Source organism: Astatotilapia calliptera, chromosome 3, assembly GCF_964374335.1.
Source record: "Astatotilapia calliptera chromosome 3, fAstCal68.1, whole genome shotgun sequence".
NCBI lineage: Eukaryota > Metazoa > Chordata > Actinopteri > Cichliformes > Cichlidae > Astatotilapia > Astatotilapia calliptera.
Window position 1 is genome coordinate 69222591 of NC_137424.1, and position 26438 is coordinate 69249028.

General features: G+C 40.1%; 1 protein-coding gene across 8 annotated transcripts; it reads right to left on the bottom strand.

The window, feature by feature from the left end:
- Positions 1-15993: 15993 nt before the first annotated feature.
- Positions 15994-26192, bottom strand: LOC113018081 (junctional adhesion molecule C-like). 8 transcript variants are annotated; one of them, XR_013906401.1, is made up of 6 exons: positions 25382-25631; positions 21982-22335; positions 21514-21873; positions 18469-18512; positions 16848-16929; positions 15994-16238 (listed from the first exon to the last, which is right to left on the bottom strand). XR_013906401.1 is itself a non-coding variant. In XM_080298943.1 (6 exons), the coding sequence occupies exons 2-6, from the start codon at positions 25452-25454 to the stop codon at positions 16221-16223; spliced, it is 849 nt and encodes a 282-aa protein (XP_080155069.1). In that variant the 5' UTR covers positions 25455-25470; positions 25738-26192; the 3' UTR covers positions 15994-16220. The 8 variants fall into 8 exon arrangements, 6 of the variants coding, with proteins under 6 accessions (XP_080155069.1, XP_026016935.2, XP_080155070.1 ...); XM_080298943.1 differs by lacking the exon at positions 16848-16929 and adding an exon at positions 25738-26192 and having other exon boundaries at positions 25382-25470; XR_013906402.1 differs by lacking the exon at positions 18469-18512 and having other exon boundaries at positions 25382-25630.
- Positions 26193-26438: the final 246 nt, after the last annotated feature.

The following is a 26438-nucleotide window of genomic DNA, read 5'->3' on the forward strand; positions in this document are numbered from 1 at the left end:
GTAACACTGCTCTTTTATTGAGGTTACATGAATATGCATAGGTTCATTAACATACGACGTCTACATACACACAAAGAGTACCTTGCCTTTGTGTGTGTGTGTGTGTGTGTGTGTGTGTGTGTGGGGGGGGGGGGGGGGGGTCAGAGTGTGACCCCATAAAGACTTCCCTAACCCTGCTGGTCTGGAAGTCCAGCAGTTCATCTAAACAAAAGGCACTTAGCCTAAAACAGATATAGCTACATTTATCCTACCATAAAACAATAAGGGAAGGTACGACCTCTCCCATGCTCCCAGAGTGCTCTCTAATGCACACAAAGTTTGCAGACTATCAAGGATCAAACCTCTACCAATCTGAAACGAATTATAAAACTCTAAGCATATATAAGTAGATATTTCTAAGCATAAATGACAATCAACAATACAAAACCTAACAGATACCTTAATGGTATTAAAAATTTGAGTCTTGGGTCACAGTTGAATGGTCAGATAAAAAAAATATTTGAGATATGCCTCTGAGTTCAGTCTGGGTTTCCTGTTTTACTTTGAAGGTCTTGTCTCATGTTAGTGCAGACCTTCCCAAAGTGTGGGGCCCGCCCCCTAGAGGGGGCGCAGAGCCATGACAGGGTGGGCGTGGTATGAAAAGGAAAAAAAAACAAAATGCTTGGACACTGCCAGCATGGGGCGCCCACAGAAACGCAAAGCAGGAGATGAAGCATCGCTGAATATGTTTCCAAACCAACTTCATTCTAAGCCAAAGACTAGAAAATATGGTGAAGCATATCTGCCCTTTGGTTTCACCTGCACAAGTGCCGAGGTAGGTCTCCCCTGCAGGATTGGTTTTCCCTTCGTTGGGAGCAGCGCTGGGTTCTTCAAATCACGGACAAACAGTATCCCACATTCTTGATTTTTAGTTCACAAACACTTGTTGTAATGACTAACTACTCCTGAACATTTTTCTTGTAAAACAAAGGGGGGCCCAGCAAAAAAAGTTTGGGAACCACTGATGAAGACAAAAACAAAAAATAAAAAGATAGTTATGGATTAGGACTCCCGATCCTTACTGCGCATGTGCAGAGGTTTTCTTCTTCTTCTGTTCATTTAATGGCAGTTTACTCCCCAGTGTACGAGGATACCGCCACCTGCTGACCGAGCGAATGAACCCTATTGTAAACGGAATTAGCGTCATTACAAACGTGTATTAAATTTGATTTAGTGATTGTCAGTAAACACTTCATCTGGCTGTTGAATCTTTACATGACATATTACAAAGTCTGTATTATTAACTCTGTAATTAGGCGCCATTCTTCTTATTTTACGGCGCTGTTGTTCAATCGGGGAATGCTCTCTATTGAGGAGAAAAGCGTGAATTTGTTTGTATACAGATTATCCATTGTTTAAATGTCCCAGTAGTCAAAAAGGAGGCAGAGCTGTTGAGAAATGCTAGGAGCTAACTGGGCACTAACCGTATAATTCAAATATATTGAATGTCGCAATGTTGGCAAAGAGAGGAAGTGACGTAAGATTTGCGCATGCGGGGTACCGATCGGGTTTCCGGTACGGATCGGGGAGCGACACGGACCACGCTTGATATTTGGGGAAATCGACGTCGCATTTGGAATACACTTCGGATTGGGACATCTGTTGTCATGTCGCTGTGACGTAATAGGTCTCAAAATGCGTACTCCAAGTGTGCGGTCGCTAAATTGGGACACAGCCATAGTGTGTCCTCCAGTGCTTGTGGTCGTGCTGTTCTGTCATTGAACGACTGTGTGCAGGCAGGGGAAGAGGACCCAAAGAGGCAAAACGTGAACTCAAAAACATTGTTTTTGTTGCAGGCTCAGAAGTAATACAAAATAATATCAAAACTAAACTGGGAGAATTCTAATAATATGGGAAGACAATGGGAGACACACAGCAAGAAGGTGAACGAACGTTAACGAGGCAACTGGAGGACACATAATGGTTAACAGGTTAAAGATATTGGTAAAGACCTCTAGCTGCTCAGCACATCCTTGAAGCACACATTCAGGAATGTTGTCAGGGCCAACAGCTTTGCGAGTGTTGTTAATGCTCAGTGCATTATGGACATATGTGATGGTAGGAGTGAGTTTTGCGACTTTATGGAGGCTCACCGTTTTTTGGGGGTAGTGTTTTCAAGAAGTCAGTGGTGGTCAATCTGCATGAAGCCTTTCAGGCGTGACAGCATATCAGTGGTTAAAGCAGAGAGATGCAATCAGTCAAACAGCATTCGTACCACCTCCAACTCACTTCCTCTCAGCTGAACTGTGGTCAGCTACAGGAAGATGCGAGGTATTTCCACGAATCAGCAACACAACCAACATTTAAGATAAAAAGTAAATAAATCTTTTTTGAGATAAGAATAGTTTGCTCTATAATGACAAAGACACCATCCTGTCAGTGAAGGCGCCATGTGGGTGATCTTTAAATATAATTATTTTGTTATTTACATGTTTTTTAAATTTTTCTTTTTTTTGGGAGGGGGGAGGGGGGGGGGTTGTGTGTGTGGTTTCCTGACCGATTTCAGCCACTCACAATGTTAGGTTTTTTTTAAGTCAGTGAAGGCATCTCAGAGGTACCCATGTTCCCCCTAATGTCTGCTAATTTTGCTGGGGCTCATGTCTATAGTCATTAGTCAGTTTTACCATTTTTAAAGCTTTTTCTCTCTCTCGTTGTTGCAGTCAGACAAAGAAACCTTCCACTAAAAACCACAACACTGGCATCCTGTCACAGAGGAAGAGGAGGAGGGTTTGACTTTAAATGACTGTGAACTGGTCAAACTGTTGACCTGATATCGAGAGTAGAATGATGAACACATCTCTGCTGTGGCTGCTCAGTAAGTACACTGTAATGATTATCTATGAAAATCTGTTTTTTCTTCATCACAAACATTCAGGTTGAATTAGAATAGGAGGGCTTAGATGAGTTTTGATCAAGAACACTAAGAAGAAGGAAGAGGGTCAACAAGGATATCAGAATATTTTATAACAAATAAATACAGTGCAGAAAACTGACATGAATACATTGATTAACATTTTTTTGTCCAGCCCTCATACAGATGCACGACATTCAAAGTTTAAGGTTTAAATACTATTTGTGTTAAACTACTTCAGAAAGTGGTAAAATAAGTTTTAAACACTTTACTTTTGCAAATATTAGAAAGTATTAGTACAAACATTTTACTTTTCAAAAATTTAATTCCTCAAGATATAATAGTGTCATGGTGCCTGTATCTGGGACTCAGGGTTTTGAAATTTTGGGATGTTCAGATTTTCTCAGCTTTTTGTGTCTGTCGGCAAGATGGCGCCTGTGTTTGGCTTCGCCGCCTGTGCCGCTAGTACAGCTCGCTGGTATAGTTTTATATTGACCGCTATTGTCGCTTGCAATATTAATTTTACCGTTTTGTGTCTTCATTTTGTCTCTGCCACCAATATTTATGTTCGGGGCACACTGTTGTATATTAAAGACTCAATGGAGAGCTACTTTGACAGCTGGGACAGTTACAGGAAATTTTTCCCTCCACCTTTTGTGTGTTCCTCACCTGAGTGCACAGTACCATACATATCGGTGGGATTCAACACGAAGAAAAGAAGGAGGGGAACCAGGGCCGGTGTCCAAGTGCGACTGAGAAGGAACCAAAGATTAGCTTGTTGGATGTAGGAATATTCCCAGTGCCTACAACCAATTCAGCTACTGTCACCGGGTGCCGTCGCTACACTTCAGTTCCAAGCCCGGAATCTATGGTCTGATGGCTGCATGCTCACCTTGTGTCTGTCATCCGACAGTCGTTTTGATGGCAGAGGTGATGTACTACCATGGATATTAGCTTCAGTTAGCCCTGAAGTCACCGCCCAGCGTAACAGGTGTAGAGGTGCACAGGTGTTTAATTCAAGTGGCACTGCAGTCAGCTGTTGAGTGCACCAACCAAACATCATCGATCAGGTTTGCCCTGCTCAACACTCGCTCAATCACAAACAAATCGTTTATTTTAAACGATCTTTTTATAAAGGAATCTCTCAACTTCATGGGTTTAACTGAGACGTGGCAACAAAACATGGATTATATACATCTGAAGGAAATTTGTTCGACTGGCTGCTCCGTCATTGGAACTCCACGTCTTTCGGGACGTGGCGGAGGACTCGCTGTTGTGAACCAGGACAGATTCACATGCAGACTGATGAATTCAGATTCCTTCACTTCATTTGAGCTGCAAATGATTAAGGTCGGCTCTTTGCACACCTTTTATTGTATTTTACTCTACTGACCTCCTGGAGTTGCCGAAGTCTTTCTAACTGAATTTAACGACCTCTTGTCATCCATTATTAAATTAGAGAAGGTGGTAATGTTGGGAGATTTTAACCTTCATATTGATGATGCATCCTGTAACATGGCTGCTGACTATCACAGAGTCTTTTAACTTTAGGCAGCATGTTTCTGGTCCCACACATATAAAGGGTCACACATTGGATCTTGTTTTCTCCTTGGGTTTAAATATAAATGACATTCGTGTGGAAGATGTCCATGTGAGTGACCATAGCTGCATAAATTTTAACTTGTCGTTTTATTTGGAGCCTCTGTCTATTGTTTCTCCTGATGCTCCTTGTGCATCAGTGCACTCAACCTCTGAATGCAATGAGTTTATGAACTACTTCACAAATAAGGTCACTGCCATCAGGTCTAATATCTCTCCATCATCTTCTCAATATCAAATTTACAATTTTCTCTCCTCTGATACTTGGTTCTCTTTTACTCCTGTTACATTACAAGACATCAGAGTCCTGCTTTGTCGTATAAAACAGACTTCAAGCCCCCTTGATGTCCTTCCATCTTCACTTTTCACTAGTGTGTTTGATTCCATTGGCCCCTGTATTGTGGAAATGATAAATACTTCTCTTCATACTGGCTCAGTCCCCAATTTCTTTAAACAAGCTGTTGTTGAGACAATATTAAAGAAACCCCAGATGGATCCATCTCTTCCTAACAGTTATAGGCCAATAACCAAATTACCTTTTATATCGAAGATTTTAGAAAAAGTAGTAGTAGAACAACTTAACTATTCCCTGGATAAAAATGCTGTTATGGACACTTTCCAGTCTGGTTTTCGTAAATTGCATCCCACTGAAACGGCCTTACTTAGAGTATCTAGTGATATCTTGATGGCAGCAGACTCTGGAGAATATACAGTGCTGGTCCTGTTGGATCTCAGCTCTACTTTTGACACTGTAGATCACAGTATCATGATAAACAGACTCAAGAACTTGTTTGGGATTACTGGTGTTGTTTTAAAATGGTTTATGTCATATTTGTCTGAGAGATCTTTTACTGTTTGCATGAATCATGTGATGTCAGACTTAACAGTTTTGCCTTATGGGGTTCCTCAGGGATCTGTCCTGGGTCCAATTCTCTTTCTACTTTATATATTCCACCTAGGCCAAATTATTAAGCGCTATAAAAATTAGAGTTGGGTGTCTCAAGACCAGTCTTGGTCTTTTACGTGGGGCCTTTGGGGCCCTACAAGCTCCTCAATATTTATCTGACCTGCTGAAACCACATTCATCCTCTCAAGCTTTAAGGTCATTAGATCAGAGACTGCTGGTGGTACCGCGCACTCGTTTTAAAACTCGTGGTGATCGGGCCTTTCAGACGGTGGCACCATGGTTGCGGAATTCTCTTCCATTGTACCTACGCTGCACAGACTCCATTGATTCTTTTAAAAAACAGCTGAAGACATTTTTATTTAGAAAAGCATTTTATTAATTTCCTCTTACGTTGTTTTTATTGTTTTATTGCACTTTGCGATTTTTTTTATCTGTGAAAAGTGCTATATAAATAAATTTTACTTACTAACTTACTTACTTACTTTGTATTTTGGTTCTGTATTTAGATTTCTAGTTTTGTACTCCTGGCTCCAGAACTGCCTGTTTTGCCATTTTGTATTTTAAACAAATTCAGCGTTAAAACTATTTTGAGTTCATTTCCTGTCTTGTGAGTCCAGCATCTGGATCCTTATCCTGCCTGGTACACAAATGTTTCAATGAAATAGAGACTGCCCAGTAACTTTATCTCTAATAATATAACAACATACAGTAATGAAATTTGTAAAATAAATAGTGTGGAGTACAATGTTTGAATCCAGAATGCAGAAATCTAGAAAGCTGTGAAACAAAGAAACAAAGAAATACTTGAATATAGTATGAAGAATTTCCATTAACTACTCGAGTAAATTCTTTACATTGTGTCATTCTTTACATTGTAAAAGTCATCATAACACAAGTCTTTGTTTGTGTGAACTTTGTAAATAAAGTTTTATTTGTTCTGTCAGCTCAGAGTAAATGTACTTCTTTACATTGTTTCACTGCTGATATTAACAGGTTACCAGCACTCTACTCCAGCAGACATGCCTCTGTTTAGGACATTAAAGAGAAAACTGTTTCATCCTTTCTACGCTCATCAGTGGACAACTCAGAAAAACCCGTCTGTGTTCTCCGCAGTCTGGTGGATTTGTTTTTACTCCTGTTTTGTTAAATGTCAAACTCAAATCAACCTGAGTGTCATTTCTCTTTAGTTCTGATCTCACTGCTGAGCTGCACAACAAACCAAGGTCAGTAACCTTCTTCTGTCACAGTTTAAACCTGACATGAACTAAACCTCACTAAGTGCCCAGTTCTTTTTTAACCTTTCTTGTGGCATGACATGGCAATCATACAGTAGTTGATCACTACAGCCCACTGAATATTTCAACCTCCTAAGTATAAAGGAAGTAGAGTAAAATAATCAATTTTATGTAAATAATATCATAAAGTCTTCTTCACAGCTCGTCTGACTGTGAGTCCCAGCAGCTCTCAGTTCTTTAAAGGAGACTTTGTGTCTCTGAGCTGTGAGGAGGACGACAGCTCTGCTGGATGGACTCTGAGGAGAAACACAAGCAAACAACACAGGACTCAGAGGTGTGGAGATGGGTGGGGAGAAGGTGCTGGTTCTTCCTGCAACATCAGCTACATCTTCACATGGGACAGTGGGGTTTACTGGTGTGAGTCCAGAGAGGGTCCCATCAGTAACATGGTTAACCTGACAGTCACTGGTAAGCTGAGTGTGTGGAGTTAGTGTTGATGAAGCTGTGTGTAAATGGATGAAATGCTGTAGTTTGTCTCTGTGTTGAGGTGGATCAGTGATCCTGCAGAGTCCTGTCCTCCCTGTGATGGAGGGAGATGACGTCACTCTGCTATGTAAAACAAAGACCCCTCCCTCCAACCTCCCAGCTGCTTTCTATAAAGATGGCTGCCTCATCAGGAAGCAGCCTACAGGTCACATGACCATCCAGCATGTTTCCAGGTCTGATGAAGGCCTCTACAAGTGTGACATCAGCGGTAATGGAGAGTCTCCATCCAGCTGGATCACTGTCACAGGTGAGGAGCTTCACTCTGATTTCACCTTTTATTTTGTCCACATATTCACTGACCAGAAGTCTCTGCAGGTAGACCTACAACCACAACCTTGCCCATCACCTCTTCAAACATGCCCCCGACCATATCTTTGCCCTCTTACTCCACCACGCTGAGACTGGTCTGTCACCTGGTGGTGATCTGTCCATACTTCATCTCCACTCTCCTCGTAGTGTCTTTATATCAACACAGAGCCAAAAGTAACTCTCTGAGTATCCTTGATTATTTACTAAGCACAATTGCTTTTGCCTCATTTAAATATGTCTAATAACCTCATGTTACAGGAAATGACCCCACCATCTTCTTGGCAACAGAAACTAACGCTGATGAGAGACTCTGTGAGGACTATGATGATATTGCCGAGGTGACCACTGAGCATCAGCTCTGAGCTTATTCCCCATCAGATGGTGGTTATCATAAAAGTTATCATAATACGAGTCTTTGTTTGTGTTAACTTTGTAAATAAAGTTTTGTTTGTTCTGTCAGCTCAGAGTTTGTTTGTTTTTTACATGTCAAAATGGCAAAAAGAGCTTGTTGACATCCTGATGTTGCTGTGTCACATTTTTATATTATAGGTTTTATGTTAGCACCAGTGAGAGGGAAGATATGGAGGCTTCATCAACAACAACATAAGTAATTAACGTAACATCCATATTTTTAGACTGTGGTAGTAAACCCATGCAGTCTCCCCTCTGCTGCCTTGCATGTTTGGCAGAAATAGAAAACAGTGATGTCACATCTCTAGTAACAAATTGATTACCAAAGTCAGACAAACAAATCAAAACAAAAAAAATACATAGAATACTAGGTTGTTTTTTTGTTTTTTTTAAACACCTCTGAAAAACACATAAAGTTGTGCTCGTCACTGAGCTGTTTGGCATCTTGTAAACGAGCTGCTTTGTGACATTAATGTAGCAAAAGTTTATTCTAGCGGCTCGACCATGCAGCCCATTTTTCTTGAAGCGCCTCTTTTTTGTGCATCTTGAAAACCATATTATATGCTACCTCTGTCTGGTTTCCTTTTCATTTTATTCTGGACCTGTTTGTTACTGTTCTCCATCCCCCAGACCTCATTTGTGGGGACATAACACAGCCACAGTCAGTTTTTGTCCTCTATGTCAGCTGAAGTTATTTGTGGGTTCTTTTCATCCCAAACATTTTCTGACAGCTGTGGCTGAAATTTCTTTTTGGCCTACACTTACTGAGGCTTGGTTTCTACAGAATTCCTAATTTTCCACTTCATACTTAGAGTTTGGACATTGCTGACTGATGTTTTCACTTGTGGGATATCTTTAAACATCATTTTACTGTTTCATAGAGTTAAACTTTCTTCTACAAATTCTCTGATAATTCTTTTGCTCTCCCTTTGTCTCTGATTTCATCAACGTCAGTGCTAAAAAAACGTGCAGTGGTCTGTCTGAAGACCAGAATCTCACTGACTTTTGATAAACACAAACAAGCAAACAGATGGCAGGTAAGGATGGTTACCATAATTTATCATCATTTAGACCTGTGTGTGTGAACCTGTGTGTTATCATGCCAAAACTTCCAAGGTATGTAATCTTTTGATTGGCATCATTTAGGTGTTTTCTGATGTCATCATGATTGAAATAGGGCAAACATAACCACATTTGAAATAAAAGATTTTTTTTTTCTCATATTCTCTGAAAAATATCCCCAAAAGCACAAAGGTTATGCCAGGTTATATAAATTTATGAGTACAGCTGTACCTCCGCTGTCTGCACAGTTCCATGGCAGTAGGTTGAGGATTTATATCAGTAACCAAACACCCAGTCACATGACAGCAGCTCATAAATTTTGGTAACTAGTCATTATCAAGAAACCTGATTGATAAGAATCTGAATCAAGAAGAAAGATGATGACTTTGAACTTAGGATGGTTGTGTGTGCCAGCAGGCTGGTCTGAGTGTTTCACAAACTGTTAATCTATTCGCATTATCACAACCATCTCCAGAGTTGATAGAGAACAGTCTGAAAATGGAAAATATCCAGGAAGCAGCTCTTCTGTGGGATAAAATTCCTTGTTGATGTCATAGATCTGAGGAGAACGACTAGACATCTTTCATGGCACAGTGATAATAACTGAGGTAATTCTGGAGAGACATTAACCCGACGGACCAGTTGCAGGAACCAAAATATGCTAAGAACTGCCCTGGGAGACACTTAAAATAATTATTGGTTTTGTGAGGAAAGAAAAGATGAGAGGTAAATGTCTTAGCCTAACTATCCATCCATCGATCTTCATCCGCTTTATCCGAGGCCGGGTCGCGGGGGCAGCAGCCTAAGCAGAGAGGCCCAGACCTCCTTCTCCCCAGCCACCTCCTCCAGCTTATCCGGGGGAACACCAAGGCATTCCCAGGCCAGCCGAGAGATATAATCTCTCCAGCGTGTCCTGGGTCTGCCCCGGGGCCTCCTCCCGGTGGGACATGCCCAGAACACCTCACCCAGGAGGCGCCCAGGAGGCATCCTTGTCAGATGCCCGAACCACCTCAGCTGGCTCCTTTCGATGTCGAGCAGCAGCGGCTCTACTCTGAGCCCCTCCCGGATGACCGAACTTCTCACCCTATCTCTAAGGGAGAGGCCAGCCACCCTTTGGAGGAAGCTCATTTCTGCTGCTTGTATCCGCGATGTCGTTCTTTCGGTCACTACCCACAGCTCGTGGCCATAGGTGAGGGTAGGGACGTAGATCGACCGGTAAATTGAGAGCTTCACTTTTACACTCAGCTCCCTCTTCACCACGACGGACCGGTGCAGCATCCGCATTACTGCAGCTGCAGCCCCAATCCGTCTGTCAATCTCCAGCTGCCTTCTCCCATCACTCGCGAACAAGACCCCGAGATACTTGAACTCCTCCACTTGGGGCAGGAACTCACCCCCGACCCGCTGCTTCACACTCGGCTGCGAACCGTTCCAGTGCGAGCTGGAGGCCCTCACCCGATGAAGCCAACAGAACCACATCATCTGCAAAAAGCAGAGATGAGATTCTGAGGCCACCAAAGTGAAAGCCCTCCGCCACTTGCCAGGCCTAGAAATCCTGTCCATAAAAATTATGAACAGAATCGGTGACAAAGGGCAGCCCCGGCGGAGCCCATCACCCACCGGGAACGAGTCAGACTTATTGCCGGCAATGCGAACCAAGCTCTTGCAACGCTTGTACAGGGATCGAATGGCCCGTAGCAATGGGCCAGACACCCCATACTCCCGCAACACCTCCCACAGGACACCCCGAGGGACATGGTCGAATGCCTTCTCCAAGTCCACAAAACACATGTAGACTGGTTGGGCAAACTCCCATGCACCCTTGTTACGAGATCGATCAACTTTAGACCAGACAACAAACGACGGAGGCTCCGGAAAAGTGCAATCAAATGATGAGTTTTATTATCACAGGAGAACAACCAACCATCAACATAGGGATTGTTTTTGCTCTCCCAAGAATACACTGGGTTCTGGTTTTATAGGACAAAATATCACACCTACGTCAATACAGTTCAAAAATACATGGTGACAGACGGGCAAAAGTTCAACCCGTGCAGACAAGGGTACATCACGTACACTTCTAATAACCATACACCGACATATAACTTCTCTTTTCTACATTGCTTGCCTTTTAGGGTAATAACTTCAGGTCTCACCATCTCCGAGAGCTAATAATGGACCCTCGTCATTAATCACTAAGTAGAGTACTTTTGCAGCCAGTCTCAAACTGAAGCAGAAGACGCTTAGGCCTTTGCTCAGACCTGCTACTAGATTAATATGTGTATCGTAAGCGTGCATGCAATTAACCTGCTATGTTCTCATCTCCCCTCAGCATGTATCATCTGGACACTCTCACCAGTGAAGCTTAAAACCTTCTAGAATGGAACATCAACTCTAACCAAGCACATTCATGCATTGTGTATAAAATGATCCCTGGGATACACAAACCCCTCCACCACGATAAGGTAGCGATTCACGGAGAGGGTTTATCTGAATCTGAATGTTAGCCTAACTATTAGCCTAAAAATCCATCATCGGTATTATATGAATCATGAGATTAAAACACACTTACCTAGCATATTTTGGTTCCTGCAACTGGTTCGTTGGGTTATTGTCTCCCCAGAAACACTTCACTTGTGCTTTCAGAAATCTGTTTTTTCCTATTTCCATTTTTTCTATTTGTTTTCGTTTTTCCTATTACCATTGTGATGTGTGTGCTTTTGCAGCATTTGACTTATTGCTTGTGTCTTTTTGTTTTTTGTTTTTTAAGTTGCAGTCCGTTTGATGTCTCAGGGCCACCATCGATAACTTATTGTCATAATCAAAGTATGAAAGGACAATGTTTACACCTTGAATCAGAAGGGCTACAACAACATCATGAAAGAATGGATCCATCCTTCCTTTTATTAGCAGTTCAGGCTGATGATAGTCATGGTGCAGAGGTGTGGGCCACTTTGTACCCTTCCTTGAACAAGAAAATGAATTCACTGCACTCAGATTGTCTCAGCAGTGACTTTTTGCGTGGCGCACAATTTTTTTTTTTGTATGTGTAGGGTTGTCAGGAAGACCGTGACAGGTCAACCTGTATGAATAACTTCAGAAATGTGTCTCCCACACTGATGAATAGAACCAATCACAGTGTTGATCTTTGTCTCAGTAGGAGAAGTTTGATCTGTTTCTGACAGCAAGTCAGTGGTTAAAGCAGTTTGATTACTGATGCAGTCACTCATCAGAAATCAGACCACCTCCAGCTCACTTCCTGTCCGCTGAACCACAGTCAGGTACAGAAACATGCAAGTTGTTTCCACAAATCTGCAACACGATCAACACAAGATGGCAATGAAAAAATTAATGAAACCCATTGATAATTAATATTGAGATTCTCTCATTTTAAGTAAGAAAAGAGGTCCAAGATTTGAGGTTTCCCTCAAATCTTGGACATGGAGAACTGTCAATGCGTCTGACAGACACTGAGATGTTTTCATGTATTCATTTGTGCAGTTTCCTGACTGATTTCAGCCACTTGCCCACAATTTTTGCTTTGTCTCAGACCATCATAGAGGTACCAATTTGTTTCTGTCCATCTTAATAGACAGTTATCAGCCAGCTTAACTATTTAAATGGGTTTTTCTCATGTTTGTTGCAGACTGACAGGGAAAACTTTGCTTTTACTACAAACCACAACACTGGCATCCTGTCACAGAGGAAGAGGAGGAGGGTTCAAGTTTGAACTGGTCAAAGTGTTAATCTGATATCACTGAGAGTTGGATAAAGAACACATGCAATGATTATCTATAAAAATCTATTGTTTCTTTATCACAAACTTCCAGTTTGGTGTGGGATCAGAGCAATGTTCCCTCTAAACTGCGCGGGTGCACAATCGCACGTCTATGCGCACAAAAAATCTACGTTGCGCACAGAAAAAAATCTAACCTGAGTTGAAATTAAAATTAAAACTTTAACAATTCTGTTTTGCAGTGTTAGTCAGTAAGTGAATGGCTACTCCCATATGGGATTAGAACGATGCCATCTTATCCCATAGTCCAGCCAATGACGCGATTCACATTTTGTAACAGTTGCTGTTGTAATGCAGTGTATCACCACATGGCGGCGCCTCCCGTCTCATGACTGGTGTGTCAACCCCTTTTTGTTCTTCTTCTCACTCTCCCTGTAATGGATGCTCCCGTGTGTACGCGGACTAGTGTGTTCTCGAGTAATGTGTGGTAGAGGTAGCACTTTTATTTTTGATATTCTAAATAAATGAGTACTTTTGGAAAGTCAGAAGCTGTTGCTCATTCGCTATCCACGTGCACACCTCCGCGGCTGGGAGTTTGTGTGTTTGCTCAGACACATGAAAAATTAGAGGGAACATTGGATCAGAGGTGTATTAGATCAGTTTTGATAGAGGAGAGCGAGACAAAGGGTCAACAGGAAATCACAACTAATTAAATACTGAATTTTACATTGCTATACAGGAACTATACAGATAGCTGCACAGAAGTTTAAACAGCGTGAAATAACCGTTTTACAAGGTGATGTTTTATGACTGGTAAAGTCAGAATTCTGCTTGAATACCATATTTTTCAAACCATAAGGCACATTAAGCAAAACAAAACAGTCAGATAAGTCAAAGTTTACTCAACTCATTCTTCTTGCCTCCTCCACTTCTGTACCATTGATTCATTCATGTTGAATTCTCTCACAGCTGCTTTATTCCCATGTTGTTGCAGTATATTAATGACTAACCTGGTATTGTGGATCTCAGTTGTTCTCCTGACTGAAGTTTGGTCCATTTACAGCATCCTGCCATGCGATTGCATTTGTCTCTAACCACCAGAAACCCTCACTTTAACTTTTATCAGGTGGAAAAGAGTTAGCATTCATCCAATTGAGATGGTTTTTAACTCTGTGATGTTGCAGTGTTTGTTTGACTTTGGGACCTGAAGCAGACTGAGTTTTAGACCCAGTTTACTCTGCGAGCCTCCTGACTGCGGTAATCGTAATGCTCCCGCAATCCATCTTCGTAGCTTACCAAAGTCATACTAAAACATGTTTTGATAGGTTTTGAGCACCGTGTACCACGTAAAATCGGTTTGAGGTCAGTAAGCGCATCCAGAATTATAAGTGCAGAGAATATAGTAATCATACAAAAGTAATATACCTAAAGAAATACTAACAGAACTTACTCTCCAAAATCATATAGATGATACAGGATCATAATTATTGATTTATGTCGGTTTTATTTTAATGTTGCAGCTTTAGATGGTTGGTACAACTTATATACTGCTGAGTCACTTTATCTATAATAATGTAGCATTACATAGTAATTAAATAAATGTCAGGGAGTACAATGTTTGAATTCAAAATACAGTAGAGCAGAAATAGAAAACTACCAAAAAAAAAAAATACATCAATACGATTCAAACATACAGTATGAATTATACTCTATAAGTACTCAAGTACATGTACAACTTAAATTTGTGTCACTGGTGGTATTAACAGATTTACAGCACTCTGTGTAAGATATAGAAGAATAAGCTGTTTCCTACTTTCTCCACTCATCAGTCTGTAACTCAACCAAACCCATAACGTCTGTGTTCTCCACAGTCTGGTGGTTTTCTGTTTTCTCTGCTGTTTTGTTGAATGTCAAACTCAAACTAACCTCAGTGGCATTTCAATTAAGTTGTGATGTCACTGCTGAGCAGTGCAACAAATCAGGGTCAGTCAATTTAAACCTGACATGAGTTCAGACATTTGATGCTTTTTAGGCTTTGCTGTAATAATTATCATGCATGACATGATAATTATTACAGTAATTGATCACTGAAGCCTAACGATGTGTCGTGTGTGTCGAAGCTCCAAAGCGTGTGTCGGGTAATCTCAGGTTGTTTTTGTGAAGCACGTATCGAGGCACACTTTGATTACGTATGCAGTGACGCTCGAGGCCTCGCGGGCAGTCCGTATCACGTGACTGATTCAGGAACTGGTTTTCTGGTGTGTGCCAGATTCGAAATCAAATGGGCAGAAAAACACAGCTGATTTCCCCATCACATTGTGTTGTTGAAGTTGATTACGTACGTGCTACATAGTTGAGCTTCTTCTTCAATGTAACCAGCAAGGAAGAGCTTTTTTTTAATATCTCATCTCTCCTAATAAAGTATGCACAGAGTAATAAATATCACAAATGATAAGAACCATAATATAAATAAACACCACAGATCCTATAATCTGATTTCTGTCTTTTAGTTTATTAAAAACTGAAGCACCACACACTATAGTTTGTGTCATTATCCAGATGTAAATAAGCATGCCAAAACGTTGTCCTGATAGTTTCCACTTTCTTTTGTATCAGACATCTGATGGTGTTGACAAAATACCATACTTTCTCTCATAACACATGTTTTTCTGACAGAAGCCATCTTGTTTTTCATCATTTGCTTATGGCCTCAACAATCTGCCTAAATGAGGCTGTTTTTACAAGAAAAAATAATCAAATCTTGGATTACATCGACTTGACGCACGATTTTAATCACTTAAAAAATATGTAAAAATAAATTTTCAATTGAATATTTTGATATAAGGTATTGACTTTAATACTTAGTGACGAGAGCCATGATGTTTAATTTTACATTACTTTTAATTTTTTTTCTGTATTTTAATATTATCACACCTGCTTCAGGACAATGGATTTTTAAGGTACTGGTAATGTATTGTACCATTTAAAATAAATATATATTTATAAAAAATCATAGTTTTGTAGTATAAACATTGCCTTGGTTTGTCTTTTAGGCAGTTGGGTTAACACTTGTATGCATATTTTTAACCACAAAATTGGGTTTTATCTGCTGGACATGTTTTGTCCCTTATCTCAAGAATCACTGGTTTATTAAAAAGTGAAGCGCCACACAGTTTGTGTGATTATCCAGATGTACATAAGCATGATTACACAGTTACACAATCATACCAAAGCTCTGTCCTGATAGTTTCCACTTTCTCTTTTGTATCAGACATGCTGAGACAATATTCGTAATAAATAACCATGAAAACAATTTATTTATTCAGTTTAGAGGTTTACACATCCCATCATTACAATCAAAGAGCCTTTTTCACTTGAATCGTCCACTTGATGGCGCAGTAGAGCAAATGAATCATCACAATGCTTTGAACCATGAGTCGACCAGTTGGATGGAAACCTTCAGTTCCTCACGAGGCTTCATCTTACCATCACTAGGAGTCATCATCTAATGACGCCTTCCCTACTTCAGTAGAATGCCAGGACCTAGAAAGGAAGAGGGGAGAGCTTAGTGCAGGACGAGCAAGCTAGGTAAGGAAGCAGTGTGTACAACAGTGTTTACGGCAGCTTGAAATAAGCTGCATTAATAAGGCCACAAGCATCACAGCTAAACCACTGTGTGTGCGTCGTGCTAGGTACCCCTGTAACACATCTCTTGCTAAACAGTTTTTGGACTAACTTGTGCTCTGCAGCCAGAGCTTTGTTAGACTGCTAACTGACATATTAACAGTTTTCTTTATATTGACGCAGAGCCAAAGGTAACACTATGAGTATCTTACATTATTATTATTTTGTCAACAGAGAGATTGTCTGAGGACTATGATGACATTACGCAGGTAACCACTGAACATCAGTTCTGAGCCTGTGCTCCATCAGTTAGATGGTGGCTCTCAGATCACTGTAATTGAATTACGTGTGCCACTATAATATATATAAATATATATACTATAATACCTGGTTGTTTGTGTAAACTTCGTACATAAATTTTATTTTTTCTGTCAGCTCACATTCTCTACATGTCAGTCTGAGGGAAAGCGCTGATCCTGATGTTGGTGTGTCAAATTTGTATTTCACCAGTTGACATCACATGCGTACCTTTAGAATGTGGTAGTAAACCCATACAAGGTCCTCTCTGCTGCCTCGTACTCGAATCAGAGTTTGATCGATGTCAAGTGATCTATTGATGTCAAATCACAAGATTTGATATATCAAAAATCCTTGTACATCGAATCAGAGTGTAATCGATGTCAAGTGATCTATTGATGTCAAATCACAAGATTTGATATATCAAAGATACTTGGATATCGAATCAGAGTTTGATTGATGACAAGTGATCTATTGATGTCAAATCACAAGATTTGATATATCAAAGATCCTTGTACATCGAATCAGTTTGATCGATGACAAGTGATCTCCATCCATCCATTCGCTTCCGCTTATGCTTTTCAGGGTCGCGGGGGGTGCTGGAGCCTATCCCAGCTGTCATAGGGCGAGAAGCAGGGTACACCCTGGACAGGCTCTGTCGCAGTGCTAACACACAGGGACAGAAAACCATTCACACTCCCATTCACACCTAGTGGCAATTTGGATTATCCAATTAACCTATCCCCACAAGCTGCATGTCTTTGGACGGTGGGAGGAAGCCAGAGTACCCGGAGGGAACCCACGCAAACTCCACACAGAAAGACCGCGGTCTGATGGTGGAATTGAACTCAGGACTTTCTTGCTGTGCGGCAACAGTGCTAACCACCGTGCCACCGTGCTGCCCTATTGATGTCAAATCACAAGATTTGATATATCAAAGATCCTTGTACATCGAATCAGAGTTTGATCGATGTTTGATGTTTTAGAGATACTTTTGATTTTACATAACACTATTTAAAAATTTTAGTAATATCAATTTGATATAGATATTATTATGTTATTATATGCTGTATGTGTTTTTACTTTAGGTCTCTCTAGGAAATGTGATTTGAATCTTAATGAGATTTTTATATGGATAAATAAAGGTCTAATAATATAGTAAAGATTAATTATAAATTAACCTGAGTAGCGAAAGACCGCGGTAGGTTTGAAAATGATTTGTCGGGAGTCCGGTGTTCTCACCGGCTCTGGTGAGCCTTGAACCCCGAACACCAGCTATCGAGCTGGTGGGTAACAGAAGACGTCGGAGCGCTTTTGAAAATATGTGGTGTCTTGATAAACTGAGCAGATATTTTAGGTTTACACAGCTACATTCTCGCCTGAAAATATGTTAAACATTTATTTTGTGACCCAGAAAGAATAATAAGAGTAATATTAAAACTAACTAGCTGCTGCCATTGTTGGAAACTGAGCAGGGCCGCACTATGAATTCTGGGACAAAGTTTCTTCTTCTTTGGGGTTTAACGGCAGCTGGCATCCTTGTACATGCAGTGCTGCCATCTTCTGTTTCAGTCCGTTATTACCCTCTTAAATCCTACTACTTATTCCTGCGTCTTTTGGGATCTTACGAAGCTTCAAACGACGCGTCGACTATTTAATTAGTTGTCGATGATTTTGATAGTCGACATAATCGTGGCAGCCCTAATATCAACGCAGAGATTGTTCAGTAAACTTCATTTCCTACTTCATCAGTCAGAGGAGTAGGAAGTGGGGGATTATTTTTGTTCTTTTTTTTACAGATCAAAATAACAGCCACAAGAGCTGGTACAAGAAACAAAACAAAATATATCACTTTATATCTAATGACTCCATCCTCTGTGTGTCCTCCTGTCTGACCTGCAGGTGAGAAACAGGTGTGAGGTGTCAGCTGTCAGGTAGGTGATGAGTGAAGAACAGAACAGAATCCATTTTCTCTTCAAACTGCTGTCAGACATTATCTACTGCACTCTGATCACATCACTCAGACCAGCTGCTTTCTACAAAGTCTCATCAACAACATCTTTAGAAACAAACATCAAGTCTAAGGAGCGTCTGAACTTCTTTAAGTTGCTTGAAGACATTTCACCTCTCAACCGAGAAGAGTGTCCCCCCAAAAGGGACATGGATCCCCTAATGATCCTCTACCTAATCACAATAGCTAAGGTGTAAAAACAGGTGTAGGTCACAATCAGCCAAGGTTTCAGGTGAGTTCATTGTGAAATCTAGCCCCATAAGACCCTAGTCCTATTATGAGAGGTCAAAAGGCCCAGGATGTGCGTAGGTGTTAAGGTGTCTGGGAAAGGATCTCAAAACTGAATTATAGATGGCAGACAGTTGGTGACAGACAGTTTTTCACTATGGCTGAATGTTAAATTACTGTTTGAAGAGTTGAGTGAGAGATCTGATTTTTTGTTACTTTTCTAAGTGAATGCCAAAACGGCCTTCTGGGCCTTCTTTTGGGACTTCTGAATTGATTTGAATTCCTTTTAGATTATTGAACGTGTTGCACAACACATATAATTAAATGTGTGTTGGAAATATTTGATTAACCTTGGATAATGTTTATTACTCTTGCTAAATTACTTTACTTTGATGGGACCCATGCAAATGGTTTTCTATAACATTATTTTTGAATGAAATTCATTATAAGAATCAAATGTTATGACTTTGGTTATTGGTTTATTGGCTGTTATATAAAATATGACATTAATTATTTGACTTTTCTATTTATGGATTTATTTTTCAATTGTAATGGCAGTAGAACGCTGTTCCAATTTAACTGTGAATGCTAATTTATGTTTTTAACCTTGATTAAGTCAGAGTTTTTTCCCCATTATCAAACCCCTGATCAGCGCAGGATGGCGAGCCACCTGACCACCGCTGTATTGCGGTAGGACTGATAAATCTATATGAACTGATAAATGGACTTCAACTTCCTACCTGTTTGGAAACACGGCTTATTGCAGGTCAACTAAACTGAACTGACTAAACCTTGTCCAACTTCCTCTTGGGACTAAATTAGTTGTTTTGTATTATTATTATTATTATTATTATTATTATTATTATTATTATTATTATTATTATTATTAGTGTTATTATTAGTGTTATTATTATCACTATCATTGTGTTTTTTATAATATATATGCTGTTGGGAATAAATAATTTTTCAGTGCCTCAATAATGCTATGCTTATTTATTAATAAGTGTTATGAAGTTATATAGTGTAGTATTAAGTTGACACAGCCCTGAAAAATAAAGGCATTAGACCATGTGTCCTTGGGGAGTAGAAAGCTGCAGGCTCTTGCTCACGCTTGCCTGGGAAAATTAGACAAGAGGGGGCGCAAATAATGTATAAAGTCAGAAATAAATTGCTTCCCAAAGAAATCTGTAAATTGTTCATAGAAAGAGAAGGTGGGTATAACTTAAGAGGGAAATGGAATTTAAAAATACAAAGTGCTAGAACAACTTTAAGAACTATGTCAATCTCAATTGCAGGAGTTAAATTATGGAACAGTCTAACAGAAGAAATAAAAGACAGTCAAAACATAAAACAGTTTAAAGTAAAATATAAAAACCTAATTTTAAATAAGTATAAGAATGAAGAAAACGGGGTTAACCCAGGATGGTAATGTTGCTGGTAATGGTGTTGCGGTTCTTTTTTGGTTGTTTTTTTGTTTTTTTGTTTTGTTTTGGTTTGTTGTTTTTCCATAACTTGTGTATCTGCAAATATACACATTCTGTATTTTTCATATGAAAGAAACTATACTGTGGTGGGGCTTGCTAATTTCTTGTTTTTGATTTATGTATGTTATGTTTTGTTTTACTTCATATGTTTATATGTTTCATATGTTGTTTGTTTAATTTAAGACAAAAAAAAATTAAATGAATGAGAGGTAAAACTTGAGGGGGTAGGGACAAATAAGTAAATACTTCAGCCTACTCCTTTTCAAACAAATAATGGAATGATATTTTGTAATGATTGTGAAGGCACATGTTTGAAATGTTTGAAATAAAAATGAACTGAACTGAACTGAACTGTCAAACTGAGACACTGTTGTTTAGACTAGAGTGAGAGAGCTTCTGTAATAAAACTGTCAGGGGCACACCACCAATTTGAGATCTGCGGCAACGTGTCATGCAGGACGCATCTCCCTTCTAAAAGTAATAAAGTGTTGAATGGTCTACTGAGCAGTGTTTTGTCTTCCATCGGATGCCTCTGAGGAATCAAAAGAACTCGGTGAAGTGTTGATATTTACAATGTATATATTTTTTTCTTTTGTTTATCTGTCTATAAATTTCATCTCACCATAAGATACATAATACATGTATATTTGAGCTCTACTTCTGTTGTTTGTATTTTATCCGCACACTCAGGCTCCGTAGTCGAAGCACTTCTGACTAGCTTATTATCAAGCTGCAGTCAGGCTGATCCTTTACTGCGTTACATTGTGCCATGCGTTTATGAAGTGGCTGTTTGGTTTCTCCAATTTAGAGGTCTGAGCATTCCTCGTTACATTGTACAGTATACACTAGGATTTACGTTTGTGATTAGGAGTTCTGTCTTTGGGAAGAACCAGTTTTCTTCTGGGTGTGTTGCTGGGTCTGAGGTACACTGGGATGTTCTCCCATCGGGCTTAAGTCTGGGACTCTCCGCCATTTGAACCTAGAACTGAAGAAGCTTCTTGGATGAGAGGTGAGACATCTTTAAGCAACGTAAAGAAGTCCAAATGCTTTTCTTTCCAAGCTCCTTAGATTATGATAATTTGGATGACTGAAAACCTTCACAGACAAACAAACATCAACAACCAGGAAGCAGCTTCACCTCTGATCACACTTACACTCAACTCTACTCACTCACCTGGACGAACAACATGAAGGTTGACAACACTGATGAGGTCACTATCCAGTTTAGCTCTCCTTCTGTGTTTTGCTCCCTTCATGAAGACGCAACACATGTATGTTCCAGTGTCATTAATTGTCACATTGTTCAGAATCAAAGACACGTCTCCATCCTTCATCTGTCTGTCCTGCAGATCCACTCGGTTCTTAAAAGATGAATGCTGGTCATCTGGAATAAACTTCTGGTCCTGGTAAAAAAAGACATTTTCTTTCCCCAGATCGGTTCTGCTCCACTCTATAACCACACTGGGATCACTGTTGAGGTTTGGAACTTGACATGGCAGAATGGCTGTCTGTCCAGCTGTCGTGTTTATCTGGACTGAAGGACAGGAAACACCACAGAGCAGAGAGGTTAAAAACGTCATAGAAAACATCAGCAACTAGGAAGCAGCTTGTTTTTTGATCAAAAACAATTGTAATAACTCACCACGAGGAAGAATCTTAAGCTCGATTGTACAGGTGTGCTCTGTTGCTCTCTCCCTCTGGTTTGCTCCTCGCGTGACGACATGGCATTCATATGTTCCACTATCAGCAGGTGTCACGTTGTTCAGAATCAAAGATACATCTCCATCCTTCTTCTGCCTGTCCTGAAGATCCACCCGATTCTTAAAAAACGGATGCTGATGATCTGGAACAAAGTGCCCATCCTGGAACAACAAGGCATAACCTGCCCCCAAATCAGATCTGATCCACTCTACAACTATGATGGGCTTCTGATTGTTGTGAGCTCGACATGGCAGAGTGATGTTCTGTCCAGACTCAGCTGTGATGTTTATCTTGTCTGAAAGAAGAAATACAAGATAGCTAAAGTAAGAGAAAAAGAAAACAGAGATAAAGCTAATGGTATCCATTTAAAAAAATCCAATGTTGCCTTGTTCTCGAGTTACCGCACTCACAAGATTTTTGGAAAACTTGACTTCTGACCAAGGTCTGGTCAAGGCCACTGAGATTCAACCTCATCTTCATTCTCACATTCACATAGTTGGTTGTCCAGGCCACTACCCACCTGCCTAACCAGTTGACAACAATACCCCATCAGCCTTTTAAAGCTGAGGCATCAGTTTGAAAGTCCTCTTTCTCAAGTTATCTTGTTCACAAGGCTGGGTGTGGGGTGCACAAAGGTAAAGTTTATGCAGACTAGAAATAAGGAGCCTGATGTAAGAGTATAGGTAATGATTATTCCAGTGCAGTGTTTGTGTATTATCTCGAAAGTAAGAGTGACAAGGTGCAAGCAACACAAAAGTTTCTGGCTGATACAGCCACGTATGGGCAGATTAAATGTATCAGATCAGAACAGACTTTATGGGGAAAACTTATCAGACTCTTCTTAGCAAAACTGGGATCAGACATGAGACCTAAGAACCACACACAAAAGAGTACTGCTAAGCAAAACTGGCATACACTTTTTGACGTGGCCAGATGTATGCTAACAGAGAGAGAGTTACTTAAGGAGTTTGTATGCAGTACAAACAGCAGCTGTGGTGAGGAACAGATGTTTTAACAAACTCACAAAACAGACACTTTAGTTGATGCTGACAAGAAGAAAGCCAAAACTTTTCAAGATGCAAACATTTGGAACAGCATATTATTTTTATAAACAGAACAAGAGAAAACTATACTCAAGGTGTGCAAAGGGAATGTTAGCTGGAAATGACAAAAATATTTCAGCCTTCTGGGTCTTTTGTCCTAACAGTGGGAAAGTGCTCAGCCACAGACTCGTCATGTCTGTGATGAAAACAACTGTGGGAAGACAAACACAAACTGACATGATGCCATGTGATAAAGATGACTTTGAGATATAAAATAGGACTAAAAAGTTGAAGTCAGAAGATGGGTGTAGACTTTGAAGAAACTTTCTCTCCCACTGCTTATCTGACCACTATCATGGTGTCTATGCAAAGAGCAGTACAATTAAACATGGTTTTACATCAGATGGATGTTAAAACTGCCTATCTACGCACACCACTAAATTGTGAGACATACATGAAACAACCGGAGAGCTAAAAGGTAGCTGAATCTGATACACATGAAAGGTTGAAATAGTAACTGTATGGGCTAAAACAATCAGGCAGAAGCTGAAATAAGATGTTACATGAACATATGAGTGGGAACAACTTTGTGCTCCTCAATTTTATGGTTACACATGAACACCAAAGAATGAAAACGTAATCTTGATAAAATGGGTAAATGGCCTGATCATTGACGCCAGCAATAACAACACACTGATTGTTGTGAAGGAAATGTAGGCAGGAAAATTCTAAATGAAAGATTTGAGTTAACTGAAACATTGTATTGGTATTGATTTTGACCAGAGAGATAACTATGTGAGGATGTCACTGAAAAAATAAAAATATGTGGGGAAAAAAAATCCTTGAAAGGTTTCATATGCAAGGTTACAAAGCTAGAGCGACACCTTGTGAGCAAAAACTGAACTACACTGATGGTGTAGAAAAGATGAACGATTTCCAAAGGTACAGAGAGGCCGTCTGATCAGTGCTGCAATAAAACCAGAGTTCTGAGCACATAGTGATACAGATTGTGGGGCTGATGTAACAGACAGAATGACACAGCAGAACTGGTTACTGTATAGGCCTGACTGTGAATGATCATCAGCAAACCACTGTGTCATTATCCAGCTGTGAAGCTGAGTACATGGCCTTAGCTACAACTGTACAAGAGAGTATGTACTCATACAGCTGTTCGAAGGTATCGATGGACCTATGCACCACCTAAGGTTTATGAAGACAACCAGGGTGTGATAGCATTGGCAATGAATCCTTTAACCAGACAGAGATGCAAGCATAGTGACATAAACTATCACTTTATAAGGTCAACTGTAAATGAAAGGAAAATTATTTTGGATAGCTGTCCAATGGATGGATGTGATGACAAAACCTGCTACAAAAGTTAAGTTGTTTAAATATGAATGGTTCATGTTCATACCATGCATAAAAAAGTTTTGTATGATACTGGGTGAGAAACCTCCTGTTTTTAGGAGAATGACAAAGTGAGAGCAAGTGGAGGTGTTAGATAAAAAATATGCTCTAAACTGTAAGAAGGACTTTCTTTAGTATTTTCTAGACACAGACAATGTTTGCGCTGATGTAGAGAGCATATAGAGGAAAATGGAAACAGCCAATAAAATCATTGTTTGGCATGTGACGTGCATGTGCCTGTCAATAAAGTTACTCTCTCTCTCTCTCTCTCTCTCGGAGCATGTTAAGTCTAAAAATGGCGGAAGGCTGTTGTGTGTTTATTCCTCCGTAATAATCCTCGGCGCAGTCTCGATATTTACACCAGAATTCCTGCGCATTTCTCCTTCGCTAATACTTTCAAATAAGAAAATATGAATGCTGCAGAAAATCGTTAATGTGGTGATTTATCGCACAAAGCGGTAAAACAAAGATTTTAATTACAGTTAATTATTTTATCACTGAGCGCGCTTCAGTGCTGCTGTGAAGGTGGCGGCAGCACATCAGCGCTCTGAAACCATTTAAACATAAAAGCTGACTGTCCCACCGCCAAACGTGGAAATCACTCGTTTGCAGAACAAAGTCAGTTGAATGTGACTGATTGAACACATATGTGTGTGTTCTGCGTTCTTGTAACTGCGACAGCAGTAGAGTAAGGGCGTTTCCACACCTAAAGCTCGTTTACTCTGGTCCCAATCCCAGTTTCTAAACTGGTGGTTTGGTTTGTTTTCACACAGAAAAATCAAAGTGAACTCCAAACAAAATGCTTCACTACAAACAACGTGAACATGTCTGCAAAAGGTTCCGTCAGAACAACATTTAAATGAGATTAGATTAAAACAAACTGTCACTTACCATCGGAGCCTGAGGCGAGAGTCACAGAGAGTATGATCCACGGCACAAATCCTGCGCGGAAGATGTTACACATGTTCTCGGTGACATCTCTATAAACATCAAACAAAGTTTCCAAAGTTTATTCCAAATACAACTCCTTGTTTCAGCTTCTGTTTTACAGCGTACCGGAGGATCAATACTAGGCTGCGGATTGATACCGAAACTTTAGATTTGTAAGTTCCTGCTCTGAACTTCATTTGGATGTTCGAAACTAAATTTTTAACGTCACTGATTTGAGCTAAATGTGTATTTTGTTATCAAAAGAGGACACAGAAGGAGACGAATACAATACGAAGAAACTCCAGAGTAAAAAATACCTGATATAGGAACTATTTATCCTTCCGCTGAGACGCCTCCTCCTGGGATCACCTCATGGCGCGCAGCGGAGTCTTACAAATGCTTTTGTTCGAGTTGCGTCATTTTTTTCCATTCCCGTTCAGTTTTCTGACTCTTTGGTGACTCACAGTTGTTGTTGTTTTGTTTGTTTCGTTTCGTGTTGTGGGAGGGGGGCTGTGTCAGGAAATTATTGATCAGTGAGCAGATTAGTGGTCAACATGCACGAAGCTTTTCAGCCTCAGTGGGAAGTTATTAAAGCAGAGAGGTGCAGTCGATTAAGCAGTATTCACACAACGTTTCCGCTCACTTCCTCTCAGCCAAACCGCTTTCAGCTACAGGAAGATGCAAGCTGTTTCCACGAATCTGCAACACGATCAACACAAGTCACGCTAAGATAAACATTAAACAAAGTCATTGGTAGTCATTCAGGTTCAAAAAGAAAAGTTTTGCTCTGTAATCTCAGAGGCATCATACTGTCAGTGAAGGCATCGCACAAGTACTGACATGTTTTCATTCATGTGGATTTACTGTCTGCGGCTTCCTGAGTTAATTCAGCCACTCACAATTTGTTTTAACAGTCAAAGAAGGCATCAAAATATTCTTTTATAGTTAGTTATCATTCTGTTTGAGCATTTGAACGCTTTCTGAAAGCTTTGTCAAACAGTCGAACCATTGCTTTCAT

What these genes read in the sequence shown, in the direction of transcription:
- LOC113018081 (XM_080298943.1), bottom strand. Translation starts at nt 25,454, where the DNA reads ATGTGTAACATCTTCCGCGCAGGATTTGTGCCGTGGATCATACTCTCT. An exon ending in TCTCGCCTCAGGCTCCGATG is followed by an intron (nt 22,336 to 25,381) that starts GTAAGTGACAGT and finishes TTCTTCTTTCAG; the next exon opens with ACAAGATAAACATCACAGCT. An exon ending in GCTTAAGATTCTTCCTCGTG is followed by an intron (nt 21,874 to 21,981) that starts GTGAGTTATTAC and finishes CCTGTCCTTCAG; the next exon opens with TCCAGATAAACACGACAGCT.